The sequence below is a fragment of the Aegilops tauschii genome, chromosome 7, assembly GCF_002575655.3.
Source record: "Aegilops tauschii subsp. strangulata cultivar AL8/78 chromosome 7, Aet v6.0, whole genome shotgun sequence".
NCBI classification, from domain to species: Eukaryota; Viridiplantae; Streptophyta; class Magnoliopsida; order Poales; family Poaceae; genus Aegilops; species Aegilops tauschii.
Genome location: NC_053041.3, coordinates 633,906,769 through 633,920,524, shown reverse-complemented (window position 1 = coordinate 633,920,524; position 13,756 = coordinate 633,906,769). Strand labels below are relative to the sequence as shown.

General features: G+C 43.2%; 1 protein-coding gene across 1 annotated transcript in view; it reads right to left on the bottom strand.

Annotated features, from left to right (window-relative positions):
• The window catches only part of LOC123495015 (uncharacterized), a 43,704-nt gene extending 31,127 nt beyond the window's left edge, over window positions 1–12,577 (bottom strand). The window contains exon 1 of the mRNA XM_073504632.1: window positions 12,436–12,577. Coding sequence (XP_073360733.1) covers window positions 12,436–12,577 — 142 coding nt within the window. The remainder of the gene's footprint in view (window positions 1–12,435) is intronic.
• Window positions 12,578–13,756: the final 1,179 nt, after the last annotated feature.

The window sequence follows — 13,756 nt, the reverse complement described above, 5'->3', positions numbered from 1 at the left end:
TCAAGCTTCTGGAGGCAGGTATAATTTATCCCGTTGCTGATAGTCAGTGGGTAAGTCCTGTCCATTGTGTCCCTAAGAAAGGAGGTATTACTGTTGTCCCTAATGATAAAGATGAATTGATTCCGCAAAGAATCATCACAGGTTATAGGATGGTAATTGATTTCCGCAAATTAAATAAAGCTACTAAGAAAGATAATTACCCCTTACCTTTTATTGATCAAATGCTAGAAAGATTATGCAAACATACACACTACTGCTTTCTAGATGGTTATTCTGGTTTCTCTCAAATACCTGTGTTGGCTAAAGATCAATCAAAGACTACTTTTACATGCCCTTTTGGTACTTTTGCTTATAGGCGTATGCCTTTTGGTTTATGTAATGCACCTACTACCTTTCAAAGATGCATGATGGCTATATTCTCTGACTTTTGTGAAAAGATTTGCGAGGTTTTCATGGACGACTTTTCCGTCTATGGTTCCTCTTTTGATGATTGCTTGAGCAATCTTGCTTGAGTTTTGCAGAGATGTGAAGAAACTAATCTTGTCTTGAATTGGGAAAATTGCCACTTTATGGTTAATGAAGGTATTGTCTTGGGGCACAAAGTTTCTGAAAGAGGTATTGAAGTTGATAAAGCCAAAGTAGATGCTATTGAAAAGATGCCGTGTCCCAAGGACATCAAAGGTATAAGAAGTTTCCTTGGTCACGCCGGATTTTATAGGAGGTTCATTAAGAACTTCTCAAAAATCTCTCGGCCTCTGACTAATTTATTACAAAAAGATGTACCCTTTATATTTGATGATGATTGTGTAGAAGCATTTGAAATACTTAAGAAAGCATTAGTCTCTGCACCTGTCGTTCAGCCACCTGATTGGAATTTACCTTTTGAAATTACGTGTGATGCTAGTGATTATGCTGTAGGTGTTGTTCTAGGGCAAAGAGTTGATAAGAAATTGAATGTTATCCATTATGCTAGTAAGACTCTAGACAATGCTCAAAGAAATTATGCTACTACCGAAAAGGAACTTTTAGCAGTTGTATTTGCTTGTGATAAATTCAGACCCTATATTGTCGATTCTAAGGTAACTATTCATACAGATCATGCTGCTATTAAATATCTTATGGAAAAGAAAGATGCAAAACCTAGACTTATTAGATGGGTTCTCCTGCTGCAAGAATTTGATTTACATATTGTTGATAGAAAAGGAGCTGAGAACCCTGTTGCAGACAACTTATCTAGGTTAGAGAATGTTCTTGATGACCCACTACCTATTGATGATAGCTTTCCTGATGAACAACTAAATGTCATAAGTACTTCTCATAGCACTCCATGGTATGCTGATTATGCTAATTATATTGTTGCTAAATTTATACCACCTAGCTTCACATACCAGCAAAAGAAAAAGTTTTTCTATGACTTGCGACATTACTTTTGGGATGACCCACATCTTTATAAAGAAGGAGTAGATGGTTTTATTAGACTTTGTGTACCTGAGCATGAACAGGAACAGATCCTAAGCAAGTGTCACTCCGAAGCTTATGGAGGACACCACGCTGGAGATAGAACCGCACATAAGGTATTGCAATCTGGTTTTTATTGGCCTACTCTTTTCAAGGATGCCCGTAAGTTTGTTTTGTCTTGTGATGAATGTCAAAGAATTGGTAATATTAGTAGACGTCAAGAAATGCCTATGAATTATTCACTTGTTATTGAACCATTTGATCTTTGGGGCTTTGACTATATGGGACCCTTTCCTGCTTCTAATGGATACACACATATTTTAGTTGTTGTTGATTACGTCACTAAGTGGGTAGAAGCTATTCCAACTAGTAGTGCTGATCATAACACTTCTATTAAAATGCTTAAGGAAGTTATTTTTCCGAGGTTTGGAGTCCCTAGATATTTAATGACTGATGGTGGTTCACACTTTATTCATGGTGCTTTCCGTAAAATGCTTGCTAAATATGACGTTAATCATAGAATTGCATCTCCATATCACCCACAGTCTAGTGGTCAGGTAGAATTGAGCAATAGAGAGCTCAAATTAATTTTGCAAAAGACTGTCAATAGGTCTAGAAAGAATTGGTCCAAAAAACTGAATGACGCATTATGGGCCTATAGAACTGCATATAAGAATCCTATGGGTATGTCTCCATATAAAATTGTTTACGAAAAAGCTTGTCACTTACCTCTCGAACTAGAACATAAGGCATATTGGGCTATTAAAGAGCTCAACTATGATTTCAAACTTGCCGGTGAGAAGAGGTTATTGGATATTAGCTCACTTGATGAATGGAGAACCCAAGCTTATGAAAATGCCAAGTTGTTTAAAGAAAAAGTTAAAAGATGGCATGACAAAAGGATACAAAAGCGTGAGTTTAATGTAGGTAATTATGTGTTTCTATACAACTCTCGTTTAAGATTTTTTACAGGAAAGCTTCTCTCTAAATGGGAAGGCCCCTACGTTATCGAGGAGGTCTATCGTTCCGGTGCCATAAAGATCAACAACTTCGAAGGCACAAATCCGAAGGTGGTAAACGGTCAAAGGATCAAACACTATATCTCAGGTAATCCTATAAATGTTGAAACTAATATTATTGAAACCGTAACCCCGGAGGAATACATAAGGGACACCTTCCAGAACGTTCCAGACTCCGAAAAGGAATGGGTATGTGATACGGTAAGTAAACCGACTCCAAAACAATTTTTAAGGCAATATTTCTCTGTTTTGGAATATTTAGAAAAATAGAAAAATAAGTAGCAGTCCGGGGAGGACACGAGGCCTCCACGAGGGTGGAGGGCGCACCCTACCCCCCTGGGCGCGCCCCCCTACCTCGTGAGCACCTCGTGTGCCCTCCGGACTCCGTTTCCTTGCACGATACGTATTTTGGTCGGTAAAACTTCATTATATATACTCCCGAAGGTTTTGACTCTTGTATCACGCAAATCTCCTCTGTTTTTGTTTCGAGCTGTTTCTTGGCAGGGTTTTTGAGGCTAGGCATCATGTCATCCCTCTCCTCCAACAATGGTGACAACGATGCTTGGCTAATGAAGATAGGTCTGAAGAGGGAAGAACCCATAAAGATCAACAAGGATGAAAGGATCAAGAAGGCCTTGAAGGATCAAGCCCTGGAAGCAGAAGACATCCTTCAACTTGATCATAATCTTCTTACCCCAACTGAGATCGAAGCTTTCAAGATGATTGAGTTAGCTCGTATACAGAACAAGTATCTCACAAGTGAAAATATTTTGTTGAAGGAGCATATTGTTGCACTCAAGGGCATTATCCGCAAGCTGGAGGACCTCTTACGCTCGATGTGTGACTATCCATCATCACCACCTTCTTCACCAACAACAAAGAAGGAGAAATAATCACATGGGTATGGGCACTCCCCTTGGCAACTGCCAAGCTTGGGGGAGGTGCCCCGGTATCGTATCACAACCACATCTCCTATCTTTACCGTTTTTCTTAGTTCGATCCTATTAGTAGTATCTTGATTTAGTAGAATAAAGTCATGGCATGATCTAGTTTGAGTTTTGCTTTATGATCCTTCTTTGTAATCGAGTCCGTGAGCTATATAATAAAGATTATTGTTGAGTCAAGGGCTTGAGTATTTTGCCATGATCTTGGGTGATTAGAAGAAAAAGAATAAAAAGAATCAAAGAGTTCATATTGATCTCAGTGAAAGTAATGACTCCACATAGAAAGAGTATGATGATTAAAAGTTGTTGGGAGTTGGCAAATATAGCTTTGGCCATTGTTGCAATTAATAGGAAGTAATAAGGAAAGAGAGGTTTCACATATAGATATATTATCATTGACATCTTTTATGATTGGGAGCACTCATTAAAATATGACATGCTAAAGAGTTAAGGTTGGACAAGGAAGACAACATAATGAGTTATGTTTTCTTACATCTGAGATAAAGTATGTTGTCATGGATCCTCTACCGTGTTGAGCTTGCCTTTCCCCCTCATGCTAGCCAAATTGTTAGCACCAAGTATAAATACTACTTGTGCTTCCGAATACCCTTAAACCAGTTTTGCCATGAGAGTCCACCATACCTACCTATGGATTGAGTAAGATCCTTCAAGTAAGTTGTCATCGGTGCAAGCAATAAAAATTGCTCTCTAAATATGCATGACTTATTAGTGCAGAGAAATAAGCTTTGTACAAACTTGTTGTGGACGCAATAAAAGCGACGGACTGCATAATAAAGGTTCACATACAAGGGCCAATATAAAGTGACGTTCTTTTGCATTAAGATTTTGTGCATCAACCCTAAAAGCGTATGACAACCTCTGCTTCCCTCTGCGAAGGGCCTATCTTTCATTATTATTCTCTACCTTATGCAAGAGTCATGGTGATCTTCACCTTTCCTTTTTCATTTTATCCTTTGGCAAGCTCAATATGTTGGAAAGAACATGATATATATATATATATCTAATTGGATGTGGGGAGCATGAATTATTATTGTTGACATTACCCTTGAGGTAAAAGGTTGTGGGGCAAAACTATAAGCCCCTATCTTTCTCTGTGTCCGATTAAAACTCCGTAACCACAAGTATTGTGTGAGTGCTAGCAATTATGAAGGACTAAGTGATAGTTGAGTATGTGGACTTGCTTTTAAGCTCTGACATAGACTCTTTCCGATGTTATGATAAATTGCAATTGCTTCAATGACTGAGATTATAATTGTTGATGCTCAATAAGGTTTCTGATTCATACTTTGGCTTTGTGAAAGGATCATTACTTGAACATGAGTAATCATAGGACAAAATCTATTTATGTTGCTGTTATGGAAATAATCGTGATGCCTTCATGTCCGTATTTTATTTTTATTGACGCCTCTACCTCTAAACATGAGGACATATTTATTGTTATCGGCTTTTCGCTTGAGGACAAGCGAGGTCTAAGCTTGGGGGAGTTGATACGTCCATTTTGCATCATGCTTTTATATCAATACTTATTGCATTATGGGCTATTATTTCACATTATGTCACAACACTTATGGCTATTCTCTCTTATTTTACAAGGTTTACATGAAGAGGGAGAATGCCGGTAGCTGGAATTCTGGGCTGGAAAAGGAGCAAATATAGAAGGCCTATTCTGCGCAACTCCAAAAGTCCTGAAACTCCATGGAATACCTTAAAACAAATAAAGAAAAATCGTCGCCAAAGATGAAGGCCAGGGGGCCCACACCCTGCTCACGAGGGTGGGGGCGCGCCCTCCCCCCCTGGGCGCGCCCCCTACTTCGTGGGCCCCCTGGTGGCTCTCCGACGCCCATCTTCTCCTATATGAAGTCTTTCGATGAGAAAAAAATAGAAGGCAACCTTTCGGGACGAGACTCCGCCGCCACGAGGTGGAACCTTGGCGGAACCAATCTAGGGCTCCGGTAGGGCTGTTCTGCCGGGGATACTTCCCTCCGGGAGGGGGAAATCATCACCATCGTCATCACCAACGCTCCTCTCATCGGGAGAGGGCAATCTCCATCAACATCTTCACCAGCACCATCTCATCTCCAAATCCTAGTTCATCTCTTGTATCCAATTCTTGTCTCCAAGTCCGGGATTAGTGCTAGTAGTGTTGATTACTCCTTGTAGTTGATGCTAGTTGGTTTATTTGGTGGAAGATCATATGTTCAGATCCTTTATGCACATTATTACCCCTCTGATTATGAACATGAATATGCTTTGTGAGTAATTACGTTTGTTCCTGAGGACAAGGGAGAAGTCTTGCTATTAGTAGTCATGTGAATTTGGTATTCGTTCGATATTTTGATAAGATGTATGTTGTCTAACCTCTGGTGGTGTTATGTGAACGTCGACTACATAACACTTCACCATTATTTGGGCCTAGAGGAAGGCATTGGGAAGTAATAAGTAGATGATGGGTTTCTAGAGTGACAGAAGCTTAAACCCTAGTTTATGCGTTGCTTCGTAAGGGGCTGATTTGGATCCATATGTTTCGTGCTATGGTTAGGTTTACCTTAATACTTTTGTTGTAGTTGCGGATGCTTGCAATAGAGGTTAATCATAAGTGGGATGCTTGTTCAAGTAAGAACAGCACCCAAGCACCGGTCCACCCACATATCAAATTATCAAAGTACCAAACGCGAATCATATGAGCGTGATGAAAACTAGCTTGACGATATTCCCATGTGTCCTCGGGAGCGCTTTTCCTATTATAAGAGTTTGTCCAGGCTTGTCCTTTGCTACAAAAAGGATTGGGCCACCTTGCTGCACTTTATTTACTTTTCTTACTTGTTGCTCGTTACAATTTATCTTATCACAAAACTATCTGTTATCACTTATTTCAGTACTTGCAGAGCATACCTTGCTGAAAACCACTTATCATTTCCTTCTGCTCCTCGTTGCGTTCGACACTCTTACTTATCGAAAGGACTACGATAGATCCCCTATACTTGTGGGTCATCAGCGTGCGGCACACTCATGCGGTTGATCGCTTCGGCGCCGTCGCTAGGGTTTGCATGTGTTGCGAATAGACACCTCCACTCGCCACCGACTATGTGATCGGACCTAGCAGTCCGCCGCATGGTGTTCCTCCTGCATGCGCGGATAACGTTAGAGGCGGTGCATCTGCGCCGCTCTGGTGAACTTGTACGTGGGATCGGACGACAGGCTGCTCGAGGGAGATCGGACAAGGAGGAGACGATCCATGCGGATGCGCTGCCCCAACTCTTCTCCCGATGCACGGCACTGCGCGTCTAGTGGTAACGAACTGTGATCCATCTCCCGTAGCATGTTCTTGGCTGTTCCGCGCGTAGGAATTTTTGTTTATTTGCAGTCGACGCACCCTACCGTAGAACCCAAAACTTAGCACTATGATCGTTTAGTTTATTGCTATTGCTTTCTTCATGACTTATACATGTTCCTATGACTATGAGATTTTGCAACTCCCGAATACCGGAGGAACACTTAGTGTCCTATCAAACGTCACAACGTAATTGGGTGATTATAAAGATGCTCTATAGTTGTCTCCGATGGAGTTTGTTGAGTTGGCATAGATCGACATTAGGATTTGTCAATCTGATTGTCAAGAGAGGTATCTCTAGGCCCTCTCGGTAATGCACATCACTATAAGCCTTGCAAGCAATGTGACTAATGAGTTAGTTACGGGATGATGCATTACGGAACGAGTAAAGAGACTTGCTGGTAACGAGATTGAACTAGGTATGGTGATACCGACGATCGAATCTCGGGCAAGTAACATACCATTGACAAAGGGAACAAAGTATGTTGTTGTGCAGTTTAACCGATAAAGATCTTCGTAGAATATGTAGGAGCCAATATGAGCATCCAGGTTCCGCTATTGGTTATTGACCGGATATGTGTCTCGGTCATGTCTACATAGTTCTCGAATTCGTAGGGTCCGCACGCTTAACGTTCGATGACGATTTTGTATTATGAGTTTATGTGATTTGATGACCGAAGGTTGTTCGGAGTCCTAGATAAGATCACGGACATGATGAGGAGTCTCGAAATGGTCGAGACATAAAGATTCATATATTGGAAGTCTACATTCGGACACCGGAATGGTTCGGGTCATTTCGGATAAGTTTGGGAGTACCGGGGGTTACCGGAACCCCCCTGGGAAGTTATTGGGCCTCATGGGTCTAGTGGTGAAAGAGAGGAGGCAGGCCATGGTGTGGCGCCCCCCCCCCCCTAGCCGAAACCGAATTGGACTAGCTCGTTAATCAAAGATGGTTAAGTTTCCTAACCATAGACATGTGTTGTCATTTGATGAACGAGATCACATCATTAGAGAATGATGTGATGGACAAGACCCATCCGTTAGCTTAGCACTATGATCGTTTAGTTTATTGCTATTGCTTTCTTCATGACTTATACATGTTCCTATGACAATGAGATTTTGCAACTCCCGAATACCGGAGGAACACTTAGTGTGCTATCAAATGTCACAACGTAATTGGGTGATTATAAAGATGCTCAACAGGTGTCTCCGATGGTGTTTGTTGAGTTGGCATAGTTCGAGATTAGGATTTGTCACTCCGATTGTCGGAGAGGTATCTCTAGGCCCTCTCGATAATGCACATCACCATAAGCCTTGCAAGCAATGTGACTAATGAGTTAGTTACGGGATGATGCATTACGGAACGAGTAAAGAGACTTGCCGGTAACGAGATTGAACTAGGTATGGTGATACCGACGATCGAATCTCAGGCAAGTAACATACCGATGACAAAGGGAACAACATATGTTGTTGTGCGGTTTGACCGATAAAGATCTTCGTAGAATATGTAGGAGCCAATATGAGCATCCAGGTTGCGCTATTGGTTATTGACCGGATATGTGTCTCGGTCATGTCTACATAGTTCTCGAACCCGTAGGGTCCGCACGCTTAACATTCGATGACGAATTGTATTATGAGTTTATGTGATTTGATGACCGAAGGTTGTTCGGAATCCCGGATGAGATCACGGACATGACGGGGAGTCTCGAAATGGTCGAGACACAAAGATTCATATATTGGGAGGCTACATTCGGACAACGGAATGGTTCGGGTCATTTCGGATAAGTTTCGGAGTACCGGGGGTTACCGGAACACCCCCACCCCCCCCCCCCCCCCCCCCCGCGGGAACTTATTGGGCCTCATGGTTCTAGTGGTGCAAGAGAGGAGGCAGGCCAAGGTGTGGCGCACTCCCCCCTAGCGCAAACCGAATTGGACTAGGGCTAGGGGCCAGCCCCCCCCCCTTTCCTTCTCTCCTCCCTCTCCCTCCCCCCTTCTCCTTGTGGAAGTAGGAAAGGGGGGGCGAATCCTACTTGGAGTAGGACTCCCCCCCCCCCCTTTGGGTGCACCTCCTCCTGGCCGGCCTCCTCCTCTTGGCCGTCCTCCTCCTCCCTCCCTCCTTTATATACGTGGGGAGGGGGCACCCAAAGGCACAACAGACAATCTCTTAGCCGTGTGCGGTGCCCCCCTCCACAGTTTTACACCTCGGTCATATCGTCGTAGTGCTTAGGCAAAGCCCTGCGCCGGTAACTTCATCATCACCGTCACCACGCCGTCGTGCGGACGGAACTCTCCCTCGGCCTCAGCCGGATCAAGCGTTCGAGGGACGTCACCGAGCTGAACGTGTGCGGATCGCGGAGGTGCGCTGCGTTGGGTACTTGATCGGTTGGATTGCGAAGACGTTCGACTACATCAACCGCGTTACTAAAAGCTTCAACTTTCGGTCTACGAGGGTACGTGGACACACTCTCCCCGCTTGTTGCTATGCTTCTCCTAGATAAATCTTGCGTGATCGTAGAAATTTTTTTGAGATACTACGTTCCCCAACAGCAAAGAATTTTTTTGAAATGTTGTGCCTATGTGAGATGTGGTTGACAGCTTGTTCGATATGGGGGCGAATGTATTTCCTTAGGTGACCCATATCTCATAGACGGGGGATCTTAGAGGAACTTTTGGGGTCTTGGTTGTATGGCTCAAATATCTGCATTGGATGAGGTTCAAGGGTGTCGGCAGTGTGAGGACGACGACCGCCTTGTGCCACTTTTTATTCTTTGGGTATATCCGGATCCGTGCAAGGTTGCCTCAGTGCGAAAGGGTGTCTTTGGCATGGTATGAAGACAATGGCTATTGGTCGTTCTTAAGAAACCGTCTTCTCCAAACAAGGAACGACCCTAGTTTGGCTTCTTTTGAGAGCAGGATTCTCCTTCGATGGTGGGAGTTTTAGTTGTTATGTGGTGTACGTGGAAGTCAGCATGACCGGTGTGTTAGAGGATCTCTAGCATGCATAGTCGTGAAAACGCATATGCACCGAATCACATGTGGGGCGTGCTCCGTAATATTTAGGAGGTCGGCAAGCTTGTGTGCAGAGCAATACCTTGGCACAAACACATATTCACTAAGAAATAGAGACCATAATTGTATTTCGTTATTTAGTCTTTTTAGCATTTATTTAAATTTCTGATTCAATTTTATCCATTCAAAATGTGAATAGAAAAAAATGAAAACCTGAACTTAATTCAAAATAGCTAGTTCTGATACTCAGGGAATATTCATTTGACGAGCAATATTTGCATTGCTAAAGATAGGCAATGTGTCTATTCGACATTGCTAGCGACTAGTTAGGCATCTTAGATTTGTCTAGTCCTCATCCTCCTCGTCTGAGGATATAGGAGCAGGGCTAAGGGCCCCACTAATGGGCTAGCAGTGAGCTGGTGATAAAGTTCCTCCAGCCGCTTCTCGTCCATGATGGACCAATGAGCAGGGACCTCGAGTTGATGATGCTTGTGGGTCTCATCCCTAGACATGACTCAACAATAGCAATGCTGATGCTCGAGCTAGACGACGATCTGGCAGGTCTTTTCCTCCTCCACAATGGCTTGGGATGCTAAGGGGGTCTGTCATGGATGGTGTCCGCTTCTTCGTCAAAGGAGTGCCACGTGTGGCGCCAGATCCAACATCTGTCTCCCTGCAGGTGGAGCTAGATTCGACCCAGGCGTCGACATGTGAGGACCCAGCCTTGTTGCCGCCACGGTGGAGGAAGTGCTGGCGGGGAGAGATAGCCCTAGGACCTGTAGAACAGCACGCACCAGCTAGTTCACCCAAAAGATCAAACTATGAGAGAGGGCTAGACATTATACTCCAACACCACCCCTCACGTGTATGCTCCTTTGGTGTTTATGACGTGGACAAAGAAAGTGGGGGCAGGCCGTAATTATTTATTGTGTTTACTGGTTTTGAACACTGAACCCCTTGGTTGCAAGTTTATGCACCTGGCCAGATCATCCATGTGCTCAAGCTGATGGGGGACGATGAGCTATGCATTTATACGTCAACATTGCCACTCACGTGTGGCTCCTTCGGGCCTAAACGTGGATCAAAAGTAGGCTGCAATTAAATTGCGCCAACTGGTTTTTGAACTCAAGTCCACTTACTTGACTCCGATACTAAATAGTACTGCACGCACCAGCCAGTTCACCGAAAAGCTCAAACTATGAGAGATGGTCGGATATTATACTCCAATAGCACCTAGGATCGCACATTCTTCTCTATAAGGCAATTAAGCTTGTACTAGGTGAAGCAACATGTCGATATGGTCAGAGCGGCGAGCGGGCAGAGGAGGCGGTAGTGGATATATGTTTAGAGTCGGTTATGCACGTCTTGTCGGCAAGCTGTCAGAGCAAGTACAATAGTGGGTTTATGGCCTGCTTACATGGCACTTTTGCCTATGTGGAGGAGAGAAATGTGAAAAAGTAAAGGGAGTGGACTCTCATGCAAGAGCATAGCTATATACGTGCTCCTAGACAAATGGAATAAATATAAAGAAAGAGAAAGAGAGAAGATAGGAAAAAGTACTAATGTAATAGCCAACCTTATAGCCGACACTATTTTATGAGTAACTATAAATGATGTCTATAGTTGACATGACGGTTTCATATAGCCATTAGCTGGCTATATTATTAACCATGCTCTTATAGCCGGAGATGGCGGGTGACGCGGTGAGAGTCTGAGGGGTGGCTTGCGGGAATATGAGATATTGCGGGTCATGTAGATGATGCCATTAATGTCTATTATATGGGTAGGTAAATGTAAAGTTGTTGGTGTTGTTATGTGCCTGTGTGAGCGGTACGGACATCAGCGCCATGAAAAACAGAAAACAGTTATGAGACTGAAAGGACAAGGTGAAAGTTGAGTGTCATCCATACAAACATGAGCCATGTGCTATGGTTGGTGTTCTGGTTGTCAAACGGATTCATGCCATTGGTAATCATGCCAATCACGATGTTCCTTGCATCATCTACGAAATATCCATATTCCGCGTTGAATGCTCCCCACTGGCTAGCATCCGCGAGGTGTCTCAGCTTTGGATCATCTCCGTTGTAGGGCTTCACCCTCTCCGTGTGCCAGCGCATGAGCTTTGCTTCCTTAGGGTCTACGAAATAACGTGGCAGATGGGGAGTGATTGGTAAGTACTATACAACTTTCTGAGCAGATTTCTTCCCGGCCTTGTTGTATCGAGAAGCATTGCACACCGGACAGCTGGGTTTTTTCCGCATGCTCCTTCCGATAAATGATGCAATCGTTGATACATGCATGGTATCTAATGTGGGGCAGATCAACAGGGCACACAATCTTCTTGTCCTCATCGACACTAGTAGGACACAAGTTCCCCGCGGAAAGAACTTTATTATGTAGATACTTCAAATGCTCATCGAGGCTTGCATCTGTCCATTTGTTTTTGGCCTTCATATTTAGAAGTTCGAGTGTGAAACTCAAGCGGGCCACGTCGTGATCGCAACCGTCATACAATGGAGTCCTCGAGTCTACCTCCAATTGGGCCAGCTTGCCCTCCTCTGTAGAAGCAACTCTGTCGCTAGTCGTGTTCTTCCGAAGTAGGTCTCGAACATGAGGGTCCTACACGACTGAACTTAGTCGCGTTGAAGACTACGGCGTATCTGCCTCTTCTCCGCCGTGTTCGGCCTCTTCTCCGCCGTGTACAGCACCCTCTTCCCCACCGTGTATGACCTCTTCTCCGCCACCATGTCCTGCGCCCTCGCCTCCAGGTCCATCATCGTCAGTAATCTCTTCATCTAGCCCCATGTCGTTATTGCCTGCCATGTGGACGTCCTCATCATCATCTTCAATTATCCACTGAGTATAGCCATCCACGAAACCATGCATGAGCAGGTGCGCCTTCAAACTGCCACGGTCAAAGGGGTCCAAGATGACGATTAGTTTGCATTTTCTACACGAACATATGATCCCAGTCCGGTTATTTGAATACTTGTCTTGCACCGCAGATCGTAACCATCTTTCCATCACCCTTCCAGTGACCTTCATGATTAATTGCCTGCGCGGTATAATAAGCAAACGAATTATTACCATGCATGCATATATATATATATATATATATATATATATATATATATATATATATATATATATATATATATATATATATATATATATATATATATCAAATGTTTCCTACAAGCAGTGGTAGTTACCACCACTTGCGTTTTGTATGTTGTATGTAGTATCTGTCGAAACCAAGAGTATGTACGTGTAGTATGTAGTATATATCAATGATTAGGTAGTATATATATACTATTTTTTGGGTAGTATGTACCATGTTTTGAGTATGCTCTTTTTTATGTATAAATATGTACGTATTTCACAAATATAACAAAAACTATGGACTCATATGCAATTTTTTCATGTAACTTGATTTGAAATATCTTAGATATAGTATATTAACATATTTAAAATAATAAAATAGTATATGTACTACCACATGGTAGTATATGAGATATGTGGGGTAACTACCACCGGGTGGTAGGATGGATTTTCCCTATATATCAAAATCATACAAAAATTCACCATGACCTTCCCTAAAAATAGGACATATAGAGTTTGCCCGAAATTCGCCGGAACGGAAATAAATCGACATTTTGGCAAAACATAAGCAACTCATGTCACGCAAGATCCGACAAATACACATAGGCGACAACTCATGCCACACACACATTCTCACCATCATAGTGCATACACTAATATTTTCATCCTTGAAAAGCATAACTTTTTACTCACCTATCGTCCCGAGGGAGGGATCGTGCACACATCTACGGTGCATGGCTGGTGCCGCTATCTAGGGATCGAAAGTACTAGGACAAAGATGCATGGTAGATCTAGTTGGAAGGAGATGCTATACCTTACTAGTGGAGAGGGAGGGAGAGCTAGCTAGTGGAGACAAAGGTGTGAGTGGGGAA